The 18,778-nt window shown below is 44.5% G+C and overlaps 2 protein-coding genes across 6 annotated transcripts in view; one reads left to right on the top strand and one right to left on the bottom strand.

Annotated features, from left to right (window-relative positions):
* Nucleotides 1–2,998, top strand: part of USP34 (ubiquitin specific peptidase 34) — a 260,898-nt gene extending 257,900 nt beyond the window's left edge. For 2 of the 5 annotated variants that reach the window (XM_032410904.1, XM_032410903.1), the window contains one exon: nucleotides 153–2,410. In XM_032410904.1, coding sequence (XP_032266795.1) covers nucleotides 153–760 — 608 coding nt within the window. In that variant the 3' untranslated portion in view covers nucleotides 761–2,410. Of the gene's footprint in view, nucleotides 1–152 lie in introns of all 5 variants that reach the window. The other 3 variants (XM_032410905.1, XM_032410907.1, XM_032410902.1) reach the window with 2 other exon arrangements.
* Nucleotides 1,590–16,785, bottom strand: LOC116636269 (putative activator of 90 kDa heat shock protein ATPase homolog 2). Its single transcript, XM_032410908.1, has 9 exons — nucleotides 16,594–16,785; nucleotides 15,304–15,419; nucleotides 7,696–7,781; nucleotides 5,559–5,670; nucleotides 4,464–4,543; nucleotides 3,639–3,755; nucleotides 2,383–2,434; nucleotides 2,088–2,228; nucleotides 1,590–1,674 (listed from the first exon to the last, which is right to left on the bottom strand). Exons 1-9 carry the CDS (start codon nucleotides 16,671–16,673, stop codon nucleotides 1,646–1,648), a joined length of 813 nt encoding a protein of 270 aa, XP_032266799.1. The 5' UTR covers nucleotides 16,674–16,785; the 3' UTR covers nucleotides 1,590–1,645.
* Nucleotides 16,786–18,778: the final 1,993 nt, after the last annotated feature.

Here is an 18,778-nt window from a genome sequence, read left to right on the forward strand (position 1 = left end):
AGAGGGGAAGAATACACTCGGTATAACTGACTTTACAATAGCTGTCTGTTCAGTTGGGTCTCCTACATATAATGCTAAAAAGAAAATCTCCTGCAAACACCCCCAGTGTGATCTTAATGACTCCTTTCAGAGAATGATGTTCATTTTCACAGATGATGAAGGGGCAACTCCTGTTAAAAGAAGGCGTGTTAGCAGTGATGAGGAGCACACTATAGACAGCTGTATCAGCGACTTGAAAACAGAAACCAGGGAGGTCCTAACCCCAACTAGCACTTCAGACAATGAGACAAGAGACTCCTCAATCATTGATCCAGGAACTGAACAAGATCTTCCTTCCCCTGAAAATAGTTCTGTTAAAGAATATCGAATGGAAGTTCCATCTTCGTTTTCAGAAGACATGTCAAATATCAGGTCACAGCATGCAGAAGAACAGGCCAGTGATGGTAGATTTGAAGACTGTAAAGAATTTAAGGACCTCCACTGTTCCAAGGATTCTAACCTAGCTGAGGAAGAATCCGAGTTCCCTTCTACTTCTATCTCTGCAGTTCTCTCTGACTTAGCTGACTTGAGAAGCTGTGATGGTCAAGCTTTGCCCTCCCAGGACCCTGAGGCTGCTTTATCACTCAGTTGTGGCCATTCCAGAGGACTCTTTAGTCACATGCAGCAACACGACATTTTAGATACTCTGTGTAGGACCATTGAATCTACGATCCATGTGGTCACAAGGATATCTGGCAAAGGAAACCAAGCTGCTTCTTGACATTAGATGTAGCATGTCTACTTTTAAGGTCCCCTCTCCCCCCAATGCTGTTTGTATAAGTTTTGCTTATTTCTGTTTTTGTGCTTCAGTTTGTCCAGTGCTCTCTGCTTGAATGGCAAGATAGATTTATAGGCTTAATTCTTGGTCAGGCAGAACTCCAGATGAAAAAATTTGCATCTTCAGTATACTTTCTAAAGGGCAATCAGATAATGGATATGTTTTATGTAATTAATTAAGAGTTCACTGTAGTGGCTTTCATTTCATATGGCTGTCTGGGAGGAACAGGGTTCCCTGGCCCTGTACAATGTAATTTAAACTTACAGCATTTTTACTGTGTATAATATGGTGTCCTCTGTGCCAGTTTTGTACCTTATAATAGAGGCAGATCGCCTCCGATCGCTGTGGTTCTTATTATCAAAATTAAGTTTACTTGTATACGGAACAACCACAAGAAATTTGATTCTGTAAAGAATCCTCTTTAGCTGTGGCCTGGCAGTATATAAATGGTGCTTTATTTAACAGAATACCTGTGGAGGAAATAAAGCACACTTGATGTAAAAATAATTGTTTTATTTTTATTGACATGACTGATTGATTGCTATTCTGTGCACTTAATTAAATGGATTGTGATGACTTTTCATTTGTTTACATTTAACATTGCTTTAGTCTTCTCAGATGAAAGTAAAGAGAAAACTGTGAATGGGAGGGAAGCACTTCTCCATTATACTCTCTTTCATCATGGTAGTGGCGGCCCGAAAAGTCACTTACCCCAGAGCCTTTCAGGCCTCCGCCCGGAGTGCACATCTGCTGCGGGGAGCAGCCGCGTGACGTGGCCCAACGCACCTCACATCAACATGCTTCTGAACGCGACATGCTGCTGCTTTGCTACCTAAGAGCTACAGACCTTAGAAACCCTGAAGTAAGATAAAGGAATAGTATCAACGTGCCATTTATTTTTTTGTCTGCCTGAACTAAAAATACAGCTAAAGTAGCTTGCTAGGACAAGCTTTAGTGGGAAACAGCAACCATCTGTCCTCAGAGGCTCAGTCTCTTCCCAGAGAAGCAGCTATGGGAGGTAAGGTTAATACTGACTTTCCAGGTTGCCTGCTACTTTTAACCCAATGAGAGTCTAGTAGTAAAGATTCAAACAGTGCTTTGAATTCTATATAAGCTCATGGATTTCACCCAGTATAAATTAAGAGTGTTTTCTTTTTTAAAAGGAGTAATGGGGAAGAGGTAAACTTGACACTTTTCCTGCTTACAAAAAGTAATACCCCATAAAAATCTTCTAATTCAACCATTTAGGGCTGGGTCAGCTGTAGTAAACCTTTTATTTCTTCAAAATGCTGCTTCTGCCAACAGAATTTCATGCTCTCTTCTTTACAGACAGGAGCTCCTGTACAGTCTAACTGCAATTCAGTTCGCCCTGGAGTAGGCACAAAACTCAGTGCAGCTGTTGCATAGTGTTCTGGAAAGAAAATGAGAAGCTTATTACTGCATTACAAAAAGGAAAACTGTCCATACAGTACTACTATTTTTTTTTACAGCGTGTCGGGGGCTGGGGCATGGGGGCAAGCTTGAGTGTTTCTAGACTCTTATAACAAAGAATACTAGTAACATACCTTCTGGCCAGTTCCTACATCTCCATTTCACGATGATCTTTTTATTTGTCAACTAAAAACAAAGGGGAAATTCCCTTAAGACAGCTTTTAAAACTTCCAGCAATACAGGAAATCCCTGAGCACTAAAAGTACTAAACAAACAATGGTACAGTCCCATCTTCCAGGTTCTACAGTGGCGCCACTGAAAATCCACTGTTCCTGCGTGCCAGAACGTCCTTAACAGCACCAGCCTCGAGGACAGAAGTGCAGTGACATTGGTAACCCAAACAGAACTGCTGTCGGGGCTGAGGCAACGCAGACCCTAGTGATTTATGCTTTAGGTGGCCGAAATGTGAAACTTGTACAGCAGGAGTTAAGAATTCTACTTCCTTCTTCTAAAACCATAAGCATTAGCACAACTACTGTGCAAACTCAGTCTTCATCTTTATCATTACTTAGTATGTGTAACATTTTTTATTTGTTCTACAACCAAGTATACATACTTAATAATGTTCTCAAAACCAACTTTATAATGTTCTCCAGTTTCTGTGAGCCCAGGTAAAAAACCAAAGCAAATTTTTAAAAAAGAGCATGGATTTTAAAAAAGCAATACTGGGGCACCTGGCTGGCTCAGTGGGAAGAGCATGTGACTCCTGATCTTGAGGTCATGAGTTCAAGCCCTATGCTGGCTGTAGAGATTACTAAAATAAAAAAAAAGGCAGTATTAACATAAGAGTCCAGTCCCAGCTTACTTTTTAACCCTAAAGATCACTTACCAATTCTATATATTCACCGGTGATGTTCCCATCAAACATAGGAATTTCCCTCCCTTTTCAGCTTCTAATACAGCAGGAGATTTAGAAAATTTTTGCACCAACTAACCAAGCAAAACATACAGCAGACATGTTAGTCCAGTGTGCCCTATCACCTTTTTAACCTAAATGCAAAGTATTAACAATTAAGGTAGTTGGGGTTTTTTTTCCCCTTTCCTAATTCTGAATCTGTAGCTTTTACATAGAGCTTTCTCTCCCTCTCCCTCAGAGGGAGAAAACTCAGTAATGTATCTCCTAAACGTGGATCTGTTTCCCCAAACTGCCCATCTTCTACCCCCTTTGAATTTTTTAGAAGTTATCCTAAAGACTTCTATCACTACCATTCTAGATCGCTTCAAATGTAAGAACATGGCCATATGGGAAATGAAAAACCAGCTCCCGTTCTCAGTGGCACGTTGTCTCCCCGTGTCAGCACTGAAGATCCTAGCTTGGGAAGTTACTTACATCCTTCACAGTGAAGACGCTGTACAGTTGCTCTGTAGTGGCGTCGAAGAGTTCCGTCATGTGCAGTGCCACGGTGGGGATCCTTACCCCCAACCCCATTGGAGATGAAGCCTGGATCTCAAGAAGAGAAGAGGTTCCAAAGGCTAACTAACTAGCATGCCAGGGATCAAGCTACTTAGATTTTAAAATTCAGTCTTCCCCTCTTAATAAATACCAAAATGTCCCCAAATTTCACACTACCCTTTTCCAGACACATGGAAATAGCACAAAAAGCCTTTTAACACCACCAATCCTGGTTACTGTGAAACAGAGCTCATTGTTCCTATGAGCTCTTCGACTTTGCTCCACTCCCAGGTTGTCGCTTAACGCCCCAAATCCTCCTTGGATGTGTACATAATGGCCCAGAAGGCATAAAGATGAAGGACAATAGCACTTAAGGCCAAAGGGTGTCAATTCCCCAACACCAGATGCCAAGGATGGGACCTAAAACCACCCAATCTGAAAGTCTGGAGAGGTTTTTCCACTGTGGTAGGTGAACCTCAAAGTTGCCTGGTTTTATAATCTGTTTCCTACCAAAGAACCCGCCTTTGGAACATGGTCTTGAACTAAATTCAATATTTATCCCACAAGAAGCCCTGTTTATATATTCCCTTCCATCAAGGATAGAAATCTTATTTCATCATTTCCCCTCAAAATGGCAAGGGATGCAAAGATGGATGAACCCGCCGGCCTCACTAACCTTTACAGTTCATCATTTAGGGCTTTGAAGCATCCTCATTAAGCACTTCCTTTTCCCTCCCTACATACTGGCCCCAGAGGACATACCTGCAAGGTGTTCTCACTCAGTTTCCTTTCAACTGTCGGTTCCTGGGTTGCCATGGCTTTCGTTGGTAAAATCATTCCCACTGTAAATTATAAAAAGAAACATACAGGAAGTGATCTAAAAAAAAAATTCTTTGAGCACCACCAGTAAGGCAGAAAATCCAAACAGCTTATAAGAAAATAAGAGAATGGATATTTATAAAGAATTCCTTTATCATTGAGAATTTCAAGGCCATAGCATGTTTTTACATATAAAATTAATTTATGAACATGAGTTCTATAGCAACAAATGCCTTTTCTTTTTTCAAATGCCTCACTTTTATTTAGTTCTTGATAGAAGAGTGGTATTTTCAAATTGTTTTCCAAAAAGCTCAATTTTATAAAACTACTAGCTTTATGACCTTCACCTACTGTCAAATCCAGACACTTAATTGCTTCACCACCACCTCACAAAGCTTGGCCTTCCAGTATTCAAGCCTGTGGGCCAGGCAACACCTAGATACTCCAGTAACAGAGTCCAAGGATGAGGTGCAGACATTCAGGCCCCACTGGTCATTTTGCCTGGCAGGTGACTAATTTAGGGAAGAAGCCAATAACCTCACTTCTACACAGGGTAGATACGATCTAGGTAAATCTCAACTCTATCTGCAATATCTTTCATTCCTTCATTGATTCATTCAACAAAGATTTATTCATAAGCACCTACTATGTGCCAGGCATTGTGCCAGAAGCTGGAGCGACAGCAGTGAACAAGACACACACCTTCCATGCCCCCTTAGAGCTTACACTCTAGGAGCGAAGATAAACCTTGAACAAGTAAATTACACAAACAACTGAATAAATTATCATTCCAGAAAACTCTTAGTAATTCCATAGGCAAAATAGTTTGCGTTGTGTACGATACCAATAGTCACTAATTGTGGTCTTACTCATGACTAGCTCTCAACCTCCAGATGACAATTTATCCTGCAGCATAAAAAGCTGTTTCTGAAGCCTTAACAGACATCACCCTAACCTGGGAATCCAGACCATAGTACAGAGCATAACTTGCGTAAATAGAAAAGGGACCGTCTGGTTCACAAGGGTTGCCGTCTTTACCCGTCTTAAGTGCCTTCAGGTAATCTCCAAGGGCCTCCCTGACCTTGGCGGTGCCTGCAGTTTTCATAAGATCCTTCAGTATACCCACATCTTTCTTTTTACTCACATTCACCTACAAATCAGAAAAATACAAACCCTAAGAAAATCTGGTTTGATGTACTCTCACAGCATCAGGACACATGGCTGGGAGGAACGCTGTGATGCTGGGGGAGGGGGAAGAAGTGGATAGAAGAGAGATGCACCAGGTTTCTTCACAGACTTTGAGAAGCTGTAAGGGTTTTTTAATCAAAGGTCCATTGACTGGGTTGTGGCCAAATCTGGAGTGGACTTCTTAGAAATGTGAACCCCTTAATTTGCCTATAAAATGTTATGTGTATATGTGTATGTATTATATTGATGATATAGTCACCCCATGGCTTTTATCAGGGTCTAGAAATGCGCTGTCCAGTACGGTAGCCACTAGCCACATTTGGCTATTGAGCACTTGAAATGTGGCTGGTCTGATTTGAGATGTGCTAGAAGTGTAAAATAATACACAACAGACTTTGAAGAATTAATACAAAAAGAGAATGTAAAATAATCTCAATAATTTTGATACTAATTACATGTTAAAATGGTATTTTTATATATTTGGTTAAATAAAAGTATTAAAATTAATTTCACCTGTTTCTTTAACTTTTTTAATACAGCTACTAGAAAAATTTAAATTCCATATGTGGCTTGCATTGTATTTCTATTGAACAGCGCTGGTCTAGAACCCCAAAGCCAGTGTAATTAGGAAAATCAAGTTCCATAATAACGTGGCCTTGGGCTACACTTTGTTGATGCGGAGGAAAATTGGGAAAGGAAGGAAGAAGGAGGGGGGAAAGGGACAAGAAGAGAGTGGGGAGAAGGGGGCAGACAGGAAGAGGGAAGCATCCGAATGCCGCTCTGGCTCTTGAGAATGCGTCTGTGGTAGTCTCACAATGAAAAGAGGTGTTGGTTTGAAATATTTAGCGTTCCTATGATTTACTTGAGCTGGGCCTGGTCCCAGGTCATGGGTCCCAGTATGTCCTGTAATGCCACCAAGGGTTGAATCTAAAAGGCCAGTTTAATATGCTCATGAAAAACTTTTCAGCTGGATCTGAATATAGTGAAGTGAAATCACAGCCCTTAAATACGGCAACCACACGTCTAAAGATGGGTCTGACACAGCCCCACTTTTATGGCATTTTATAACCTTTACTAAAGGCCAGTCATAGGCAAGTAGCTCAGTATGGTTTAGTTTTTCTCTCTTTGTTAAGAATTCACATTTAAGTAGGTTCACAAATCAAAAAGACCCTCTATCATACTATCTTAGTTTTGAAAATCGACAAGTGGTACAAATGGTCCCCACCCCCACCCCCGCCCCCTACCCCCAACCAAGTTTTTCAGCTTCAAGAGGGCAATCCCTGAAAACCAGGTCTGGGAGCTCCACAAAGCTCCACCTCTCAGGAGAGCTAGGAGAGCCAGTCAAAAGCAACGGGCAACTAACTAGTTTACCAAAAACCATGCAATATAACTGAAAGAGAGGACAGCTAAAAGCGGAGAATTTTCACCACTAAAGGGAAACAGCAAAGATGCAGAAACAGGACGCCTGGGTGGCTCAGTGGTTAAGTGTCTGCCTTCAGCTCAGGTCATGATCTCAGGGTCCTGCTCAGCGGGAAGCCTGCTTCTCCCTCTCCCACTCCCCCTGCTTGTGTTCCCTCTCTCACTGTCTCTGTCAAATAAATAAAATCTTAAAAAAAAAAAAAAAAAAAAAAGATGCAGAAACAAGACCCCATTCACCCACCTGGGCATCTGCCTGAGCACGCTCCAGTCTGTACACGGTCACATGTACCTTTTACCAGCCCGGAGTCATAGATGAACCTGCGCAGGCGCCACACCTGGGATGAGCGGCAGCCCAGGGCTTCTGGGCCTTCCTCTTCTTCCTACACCTCTCCGTTCCACACCCCACACTGCCTCCCACAGTACAGCACACCTTCTTGGCAAACAAACCCTACACAATTCACCAAAACTACCGCACAGGAATCAGAGAGTCTATTAACAGTTTTTCAAATGCCCAATATTATACAGCATAAGCTTGGGAGGATACAAAAGAAACTAGCAGATACCTCACCTCAGTGTCATCTACTTCATTTTCTTCAGAAAGGTTGAGTATTTCAATCAATCCCTTGTGCTTTGCACCAGATTCTTTAATTACACCTAAAATGAACAAAATACATTCTTCAATCACAAAGTAACAACTGGTTTATGCAAAACTGCCCACCCCCCTCACAGGGTGCCACCACAGAGGATGACAAGGCAGGCTCAAGGCTTTGCCACCACACAGGTAGTTCTCCTAGCCCCCAACAGAGGTAAGCGAACAAGGAAGGTGGAGGTAAAACCTGGCCAATGAGAGTGCACACAAAACTAGGGGCCGGGTGGAAGGATGAGGTTGGAGGAAGTGGGCCTTTAACCAATGCTTTTGTTTTCCTCCCCCAATATTCTTTACCAGGTCAAATCAGGATAAAGGGCTGTCTTGAAGAGGAGTCACATAAAGGATGGAGGCCAGAAAGGGGCAATGAGGTCTAATCAGGGAAAGCATGAGGGGAGACAGGTGATGGCTTGGGGAAGTTGTGCATGGACTCCACGTAGCTGGATTTCTTTCAATACCAAAGTGCTGATTTCAGGGACATCAAGATGGCAACATAGGTTATTCCTGACTTCGGGTCCCCTCACAAGACCAACTAACTAGCAGGTATCCATAGAGGAGACACCACTGTGAAAATCCCAGAGTGCACCCTTATGGACCAGAGACAAAGGGCCAAATGAGAAGGGTAGGAGAAGTGATAAAACTGACCGAATCACCCCTCCCTCTTGCCAGCACAGAGCTGTGGTTTCTTCAGGTGTCAAAACATCCAGGTCCCCTAGCATTGGGGGATGCTTCCTAGAAGGCCCACCTGGGTCTCAGCTCCCAGGAACCACTGGGAATCAGACAGACAGAAGCAGGGCAGGACTTGAAATAACCAACACTCAAATCTTGTTGGAACGTGTTCCTACTACAGCAGAGCATGAGCAAAGATCCTGGCCAGTGACTCCGCCCTTCTGCAGAGCTGAGCTGGCAGCCCTATGTGGCTAGGGAGCTCAGTTGGTGGTTATGCCTGATTAGGGTCCCTGGTCAATGGACTGAAACCAGCTGTGGAGCCCATTCTACCGCCCCCACCCAGGCAAGGAAGCAAATCTGCAGCCCCACTCAACTGCTGGTGGAGCCTCCCATCATCCGGACCATACAGGAAGCCTGACCAGAGAATCTGGGCAGCCACTGAGCCCATCCTCCAGCCCTACTTGGGCAGGAAGCCAAACAGCCCTGCCCAATTGTTGAGCACAGTCTCTGGTCCCACAGAACGAGGGAGCCCAAACAGTAACCCTAAGCAGCCCTGAAGCCCAGCCTACAGACCTGCCCAAATGCTAGACACAGCGTCTGGCTTTGTCCAGACAGTGAGCCCACCCAAACACAGAGCGTAGTCCCTAGCCCCAACAAACTGCGGGATACAGCTGGAGGCCCATCCCCACCAGAGAGCCTGGCCAGCAATGTTGCTCAACAGCAGAGCATAGCCAGTGGCTCCTTGATCTCGAAGTGAAGCCTGCAGACCTATCCAACTTCAAGGCACAGTCTGATCACAGAGCACAGCCTGAGGCCAGGTCCAATCGTGAAGCCCTGCCTGTGGCCCCACCTGAACAGAGTCTAGCCAGCAGAACCATCTGGTCCGGGAGCACAGCCTGAGACCGCATCCAACCAGGAGCAATGGTGGAGACCCACCCATTGCCCTGCCCCATCATAGAGTCCAAACAGTAGCACTGCCCTTCCAGGGAACACATCCAGGGACCACCCCCTGACCAGAGGTAACTGCAAGGCCCATATAGAGGCCCCATGTGACCATGGAGCACGGCGAGCAGCTACACCCCATCGGGGAGTATGCCCAGCAACCCTGCTTGAACACAGAGCCCAAACAGCAGACCCCGCTTGAACACAGGAGCCCAGCCAGGAGAGCCCCGACCTCCAACCCTGATCACAGTATGAGCAGTGGCCCCACTCAACTAGAGATCCCGACAGCATGCCCTGCACACCACAAATGCTACTAGATGACCCACCAAGTGACCCAAATTAAGCTGAATGGTGAAGGTCTTTTCCTACTGAAGCAAACCTGTAAATTCTGGAAAAGGAAATCACTTACATACGCAGATACCAACACAAGGAATTAAGGCTCATGAAGAATCAGGTAAACATGACACCACCAAAGGAAACTAATAAAGCTCCAATAACAGATCCTAAAGAAATAGAGATCCATGAACTATGTGACCAGTAATTAAGAATAAATCTCTTAAAGAAGTTTAGTGAATTATAAGAACACATAGACAAACAAAATTAGGAGAAACTGCACGAACAAAATGAGAAATTCAACAAAGAAACAGAAACCACAAAGAAACACAACAGAAATCCTGGAGCTGAATACAATGACTGAACTGAAGAATTACATAGAAAGCTTCAACAGCTAAACTGACCAAGCAGAAGAAAGAATTAGTGAACTAGATGTTTTTTGAAATTAGCATCATAAAAATATATGAATGTGTAAAACCCACTGGTAATGGTAAATACACAAAGTCAGATCATCTAATATTGCAATGGTGTTGCATAATTCACTTACAACTCTACTTTAAAAGTTAAAACATACTAAAAATAACCATAAATAATTTGTTACTAGATACACAATATGAAAATATGCAAATTGTAATATCAATAACCTAAAATCTGAGGAGGGAAGAAGTATAAATTTCTGTATGCTACCAAAGTTGTTAATAGTTTAAATAGCATGTTATAAATATATTCCATGTAAGCCTCAGGGTAACCACCTGAGGAAAACTGTAGTAGGTACGCAAAAGATTATGATAAAGGAGTCAAAGCATACCACCACGAAAGGCATCAGATCATCAAGGAAGATAAGAGAGGAAGCAAGGAACGCAGGATCTACAAAACAGTGAGAAAACAATTAACAAAATGGCAAGTGTAAGTTCTTACCCATCAATAATTACTTTAAACATAAATGGATTACATTCTCCAAAAGACACAGAATGGCTGAATGGATTAAAACAGGAAAAAACAAACAAAAAACAAAAAACAAGATCCAACAATATGCTGCCTATAATACAGAGACTCACTTTAGCTTTAAAAGGATACACATAAACTGAGAGTGAAGGGATGAAAAAGATATTTCAAGCAAATGGTAACCAAAAAAAAAAAAGCAGGAGTAGCTATACTTGTATTAGACAAAATACTAAGAAAAAATGGTCAAAAAAAAAAAAACTAAAGAAGGTTATTATATAATGCTGAAGGGGTTGACTCATCAGGAAGATATAGCAATTGTAAATATTTATGTACCAACACTGAAGCACCTAAATATGTAAAGGAAATACTAAGAGAACAAAAAGGAGAAATAAGCAGCAATACAATAGTTGGGAACTCTAATACCCCTGATCAACAATGGATTATCCAGACAAAAAAATCAGTAAGGAACAGCAGATTTAAACATTATAGAGCAAATGGACTTCACAGGCATATATAAAATAGTCCATTAAACAGCAACAGAATACACATTCTTCTCAAGGATCCATGGAATGTCTTCTAAGATAAACCATGTTAGGACACAAAACATGTCTCAACAAATTCAAAAATACAGAAATTATAATATCTTTTCAAATCATAATGGTATGAAACTGGAAATCAGTAACAGGAGGAAAGCTGGAAAACTCACAAATACATGGAAATAAACAAACATTCCTGAACAACAAATAGCTCAGAGAAATCAAAAGGGGAATTTTAAAAATACCTTGAGACAAATGAAAATAGAAACACAACACACCAAAACCTACAGGATGCAGCAAAAGCAGTTCTAAGCAGGAAGTCTGTAGTGATGAGCACATACATCGAGGAAAAAAAAAAGGATTTCAAATAAAGAACCGAACTTTATGTCTCAAAGAGTTAGGAAAAAAAACAAACTAAGCCCAAAGTTAGCACAAGAAAGGAAATAAGAAGCATCTATAGATTCAATACAGTCCTTCTCAAAATGCCAATAGAATTTTTCACAGAAACAGAACAATTCTAAAATTTGCATGAAACCACAAAACACCCCCAACAGCCAAAGCAATCCCGAGAAAGAACAACAAAGCTGGAGGCATCACAATTCCTGATCTCAAACTTTACTACAAAGTTACAGTGATCAAAACAGTATGGTATGGACATAAAAACAGACACAGAGACCAATGGAATGGAATCAAGAGCCCAGAAATAAACCCATACATATATGATCAACTAACATTTGACAAGGGAGGCAAAAATACTCAGTGGGTAAAAGGTAGTCTCTTCATTAAATGGTACTGGGAAAACTTAATATTCACATGCAAAACAATGAAACTGGACCCCTATCTTCTATCACTTACAAAGATTAACTTAATGTGGATTAAAGATCTGAAACCATAAAACTAGGGAGGAGGAGAAAAGCTCCCTGACACTGGTCTTGGCAATAATTTTTGGATGGGACACCAAAAGCACAAGCAACAAGAGCAAAACAAGTAGGACTACATCAAACTAAAAAGCTCCTGCAGGCAAAACAATCACTCAACAAAAGGAAAGGGCGACCTACAGAATGGGAGAAAATATTTGCAAACCTTATCTGATAAGAAGTTAATATCCAAAATATATAAGGAACTCATAAAACTTGACAGCAAAAAAACCCCAAATAATCCCATTAAAAATGGGCAAAGGACCTAAATAGACATTGATGCAAAGGAGATATGTATGTGATATCTGGGGTGCCTCCATGGCTCAGTCAGTTAAGGGTCTGACTCTTGATTTCGGCTCAGGTCATGATCGCAGGGTCACGGGATCTAGCCCGGCCTCGGGCTCTGCGCTGGGTGTGGAGCCCACTCAGGAATGTCTCTCTTGGGTTCCTTCTGCCCCTCCCCAACTCGCATGTGCTCAAAAAAAAAGGACTACATCAAAATAAAAAGCCTCCAGGGCGCCTGGGTGGCTCAGCTGGTTAAGCGACTGCCTTCGGCGCAGGTCATGATCCCGGGGTCCTGGGATCGAGTCCCATATCGGGCTCCCCCTGCTCTGTGGGAAGCCTGCTTCTCCCTCTGCCTGCCACTCCCCCTGCTTGTGCTCTGTCAAATAAATAAATAAAATCTTGAAAAAAAAAAAGCTTCTGCACAGCAAAGGAAATAATCAACAAAACTAAAAGGCAACCTACTAACTGGGAGAAGATATTTGCAAATGCCATCTCTGATAAAGGGTTAGTATACAAAATATATAAAGAACTTATACTGGGGCGCCTGGCTGGCTCAGTCAGTAGAGCCTGTGACTTCTGATCTTGGGGTTGTGAGTTTGAGCCCCATGTTGGGTTTACAGCTTACTTAAAAAAGTAAGTAAAAAAAAAAAAAAAAAACTGATACAACTCAACACCAAAAAAATAAATAATCCAATTAAAAATGGGTAGAAGACAGGGGTGCCTGGGTGGCTCAGTTGGTTAAGCATCTGACTTCAGCTCAGGTCCTGATCTTAGGGTCCTGGGATTGAACCCCATGTTGGGCTCTGCTCAGTGGGGAGTCTGCTTGTCCCTCTCCCTCTACCCCTCCCCCTGCTTGTGCGTGCTAATAAATAAATAAAATCTTTTAAAAAATTTAATTATTTTAAAAAATGGGCAGAAGACATGGACAGACATTTCTCCAAAGAAGACACAGAGATGGCCAACACAAATGAAAAGATGTTCAACATCACTTACCATCAGGGAAACAAATCGAAACTACAATGAGATATCACCTCACACCTATCAAAATGGCTAAAATAAAAAACACAAGAAACAACAATTGTTGGTGAGGATGTGGAGAAATGGGAACCCTCTTGCACTGTTGGTGGGAATGCAAGCTGGTGCAGCTACTGTGGAAGACAGTATGGAGGTTCCTCAACAAATTAAAAATAGAACCACCTTAGGATCCAGTAATCACACTACTGGCTATTTACCCCCCCCAAAAAAAGAAAACACTAATTCAGAAGGATATATGCACCCCTATGGTTATTGCAACATTATTTACAATAGCCAAACTATGGAAGCAGCCCAAGTGCCCACTGACAGATGAATGGATAAAAAAGATGTTGCACATATAGAATGGAGTATTACTCAGCCATAAAAAAAGAATGAAATTTTGCCATTTTCATTGACACGGACAAAGCTAGAGAATATAATGCTAAGCTAAATAAATCAGAGAAAGACAAATACCATATCATCTCACTTATATGTGGAATTTAAGAAACAAAACAAATGAACAAAGGGGAAAAAAAGGAGACAAGCCAAAAAAAAAAAAAAAAGAAGGCTCTTGGGGCACCTGCATGGCTCAGTCGTTAAGCGTCTGCCTTCAGCTCAGGTCATGATCCCAGGGTCCTTCCTGCTCCGCGGGAAGCCTGCTTCTCCCTCTCCCACTCCCCCTGCTGTGTTCCCGCTCTCACTGTCTCTCTCTCTCTGTAAAATAAATAAATAAAATCTTAAAAAAAAAAAAAAAGACTTTTAACTCCAGAGAACTAATGGTTACCATAAGGGAGGTGGGTGGGAGGGATGGATGAAACAGGTGAAGGGGATTAAAGAGTACTCTTATCATGATGAGCACCGGGTGACGTATGGAATTGCTGAATCATGGTATTGTACACCTGAAACTAATTTAACACTTACGTTAACTAGACTGGAATTAAAATTTTTAAAAAAGGAGCCAGTCACAAAAGACCACATACTCTATGATTCCATTTATATGAAACGCCCAGAATAGGCAAATCCATCTATAGAGATAGATGATAGGAAACAGGCAAATCCATCCATAGAAATAGAAAACAGATTAGTGGTTGCCAAAGACTGTGGAGTGACTGCTACTGGGTACAGGGTTTTGTGAGTGGTGAAAATGTTCTGAAACGGACTGTAGTGGGAGCTGCACAACTCTGTGAGCGCGCTGAAAACCACTGACCTATATACTTCAAACGGGTGAGCTGTATGGTATGTGAATTAGATCTCAATAAAGCTGATATTTAAAAAAAAAAAAAAATCATCCCTGCCCTGATGAATGGGGTTGGGAGGGGAACCAGAATAATAATATATTTAAGTAACCATATAAAGATACCAAATATCAGTGCTTTGGGGGAAAATAAAGCAGGAAGAGAGACAGTTCAAAGAAGGGACCTGCAATTTTTATAGGATAGAGACAGGTGGCTTCACTCAGGACAAAGACCAGAAGGACCCAGAAGAGTCAGCAGGCAGCTGTCTAGGGGAAGAGTGCTCCGGCAGCTCCAGAAAACTCTAGGGCTCACAAGTGCCTGGCAGACAAGAGTGCTGCTAAAATCGAAGGGCTCTAAGCAATGAGTGCTGGGAGAAAGGGAAGCCCCCCAGCTTGCTAGACAAGGCACTCTACATGACAGAAGGATGTCTGGAACTACACACACCAAATCCAGGGGCTAGTGAGTGCTAGGCCCCATCAGGAGTTCTAAAAATATCTACTGAAGGAATGAATACTACACCAGCTGACTCTGCCCCAAGGCTGCCTCCAGCTCCTAGCTGTGCCCTGAGCCCCCCGTTACCTTTCCAGCTCAGCCTGATGTTCCACTCATAGAAGAAAATCAGCTTTCTTTTGTGGCTGCAGCAAGAAGCCTCACCTTCCACCTGCTTCAGCTCACTGATCTCAACGCGGCCAGCCTCGTTCTCCACGACGATGCCCACCAGGAGGTCACGGAGCTTCCCCTTGGACCAGCGGGTGGCATCCCGCTCTGTCCTGCCAGGGACCAGAAGGGCAGAGCCGTGAGTGGAGGCCCCAGCTGGTAGCCGCATGCCCAGGCTGGGGCGTGCGGGTAATGCCCGGACCAGCCCAGATCAGCCCACTGCCTCTCAGGCAGCCCTAAGAGCCTTGCCACCCTCAAAGTTCAACCAGATATCTTTTAATATTCCTGCTCGGTTCCTTAAGATATTATTATCCACTATGTAGTGTTTTGTCTTAAAAACACTGGCTTATTCTGGGGGAAAGGGGGCCTAGCAATCCCACCCACTGGAAAATGGATGGGCAAAGCCTGGGCCGTACAAAAAGTTTTAATTTTAATCAAAACAAGACACATTATCAAGTGCATATATTATCTCATGCAATCTTCCCAAATAAATGTTCCCATTTTAGCGAGTGGAAATGAGGGGAGAGAAGCCCCTGATGTGTCCGCGGCGACAATGCCGGGAAAGGAGAGGCCAGGGCTCCCTCAACAAGCCGCTCCCAGGCTGACGGTTTTACTCTGCCCCGGACCCGCCCCAACTTCGGCTTGACGGCCTTGAGGCACCAGTGTACCCTCAGTGATGCTGCATCACTTCCTGAAACTGTGCGGGAGCGAGGGACGCAGAAATCGCCCACGTTCCACATGCCATACAAAAAGGATGTGCAACGGTTCAAACTCCTAGAAAGAAGGCAGGGCTCACCCGAGGCCCATCGTGTTGAGATCCAAATTCACTACATACAGACCGACACACACACACCACTAGCTCCTTTTAACTTCCAGGAACATCAAGGGGGGGGGAGGGGAGCTCTTAAGGTCACAGACTGTCAAAGTTGAAGAGGCCAGGCAGATACCATTCATGGGGCCCAGACCAACTTTCAAAAGGAGGAAACTGAAGTCCCACAGCCAATGCAGATAAGCTCCCCCCCCCCCCCCCCCCGCGGTCTCCAGACTCCGCTGAGGCTAATCACAGCCGCTCTTTGAGCCGCTGGTGGAGGAGGGAATCCTCTGCACCTGTGCAGGCCCCGCCCCACAGAGGGACCGCCGAGGCCCGGGAGGCGCCGGAGAGGCCGGGCCACCGCACCCCGCAGCGCACGGGGAGCCGGCTGCTCGCAGAGGGGCCCCACCGTCCCGCCCAACGCTCGGGAGGGAGGAGGCCCGAAAGCCCCGGCCCCGGCCCCCGCCCGGCCGCACCAGTGCCAGTTGTTCACGTTGGTCCCGTCCTCCCGCTCCTCCACGATCCAGCGCGGGTCCCCCTGGCCCCACTTGGCCATGTCTGCGCTGGCGGCGCGGCATCGGCTGACGGCAAGGAAGGGCCGCGACGCGGGCTGCCGTGCGGCTCCGTAGCGACGTTTCCGGCCTCCGAGCCTGGGATCGCAGCGTTCGCGGCGCCCAGAAAGTGCCAGAAAACCCCGCCCCCCGCGCCGCCCCGCCCCGCCCCGGTGCGGGGCGCGGAGGGAGCGGGAGCCGGACCAGGGCTCCGAGAGGCAGGGTCGCGGGGGGACGGGGCCGGAGAGGCCGGGAGGCCGCAAAGGTCGGCGCGGGGTTGCGGGATCCGGCAGGCGGGGCTGACGGGGGGAAAGGCGTCCGAGACGGGCGGTTGGGGAGGGGCGCAATCCGGGAGCCCGGGCCTGCGGCGGGACTCGCAAGTGCAGGGGTCACGAAGGGGGAGCCTCGGCCGCCTGCGAAAGACGCGGACGCCGTTTAAGGATTCATTACGCTCATTGCAGTGGCCATTTTCAGTGCTAGCCAGCGGGGCGGTGAGTAAGCGACGCCTGAGGGCGGTATTGGGGATGCAGCTGGCGGGCTGTCGGCGGCCGCGCTAACTGCGCTCGGTGAACCTGGCGCTGGAGCATGCGCCGCAAGCACTGGGTCGCGCTGTTTGCTGTGCGCCCGGCTCCGGGTCCGAGCGCGCCCACGGTGCGCTGCGGTCTGCGCTGTGCGCGCTCTCTTCACACCGTACCTCATATTCCGTTCCTGCAGAGCTAGTTCACGCTGGTTCACGCTGGTTCTCACGCCTTTCCAGCACCTGTGCAAGTAGCACGAGCTACCAAGTTCTGAGTTACTTCAGGGAGGTTTACGTTTTATTCACGTAATAATCCTTCATGGATGACCAAAGAATGTGATTGCAAGTGCATATTATTGCAGCTTAACGCAATTTTTCAATCATTCACGAATTTTCACCGTCCTGCAAAAACTGCACCAACTATAGGGGAAATGATGGAGGTGTCTATGAATATTTATTTAGCAGGGAAAACGGATAATGACAATGAATTGTGGAAGTACCTGACTCTTCCCTTCCCCTGTGGTGACCTGTCCTTTGCCTGTGGACTGTGCTCATCAAATTCACTGGTGGGAAACATTTCCTCCATCTGCTTATTGGAGCTACTACATTCCAACATCATCTTCCAAAAAGCCGCTTTTATGTAGTATGTAGTGTTTGATCCCCAACAAAGTGTTCAGAGTGTTTTGATCCCCCCCCCAAAATTTTTTTTTTATTTCACCTTTCATAGCCTTACTTCACCAAAGGCATGGACACAAACACAAGGTATCAAATAGAAAAGAACAGCAATGGCAGTAGTAAATGGGCACCATTTTCTTGGGGATTCACTGTTCCATCTTTTATCCAATTCATAGAGGGGTGCCTGGCTGGCTCAGTCAGTAGAGCATGTCACTCTTGATCTCAGGGTCCTGTGCTTGAGCCCCACATTGGGGGTAGAGATTGCATACAGAGTATTACTAATAGAACATTACATGGTAAGATTTAGATATATATAAGTGTAACCTGGGGGAAAATAAGACATCAGAAAATATACAACGGCAGAAGCTATAATCACTAAAATTTTATGTGAACAAAAATATTTTGTAATATTTACACAAAAATTTATCCTAATGGAAATAATCTTATTACAGTGCAAATGGAAAAGGCATTCTATGTAATTGATCAAGAATTAAATTGGCCTAAAAGAAATTGCTCCAAAGAGTAATTTCACAAAGAAAATCTTCAGAATTAATGTAATTATTATTAAAATATTTGAGCAGGGAGCCTGATGAGGGGCTCAATCCCAGAACCCCGGGGTCATGATCTGAGCTGAGGGCAGACGCTTAACAGACTGAGCCACTCAGGTGCCCATTAGAAAAGTCATTCTTAAGAAACTTTGAACAATGGACAGGCGTGGGATAAAAACTGGGAGGAGGGAGATTTTTCAAGGTGGAAAGGAGGCCACAGATAGGTATTTGGAAGTGGAAGCAGGAGGGATATTGGAGTGTAGCAGGGGAAGTGTTTTTCAGTGGCTGGGACTTTCAGCTTGGTTAGTCAACATCACCCTGAAAAACTAGAATGAAAAGGGGCTAGGAGAGGGGTTTATGTTATGACTCC

This window comes from Phoca vitulina, unplaced genomic scaffold (assembly GCF_004348235.1).
Source record: "Phoca vitulina isolate PV1807 unplaced genomic scaffold, GSC_HSeal_1.0 scaffold12, whole genome shotgun sequence".
Taxonomy (NCBI): Eukaryota; Metazoa; Chordata; class Mammalia; order Carnivora; family Phocidae; genus Phoca; species Phoca vitulina.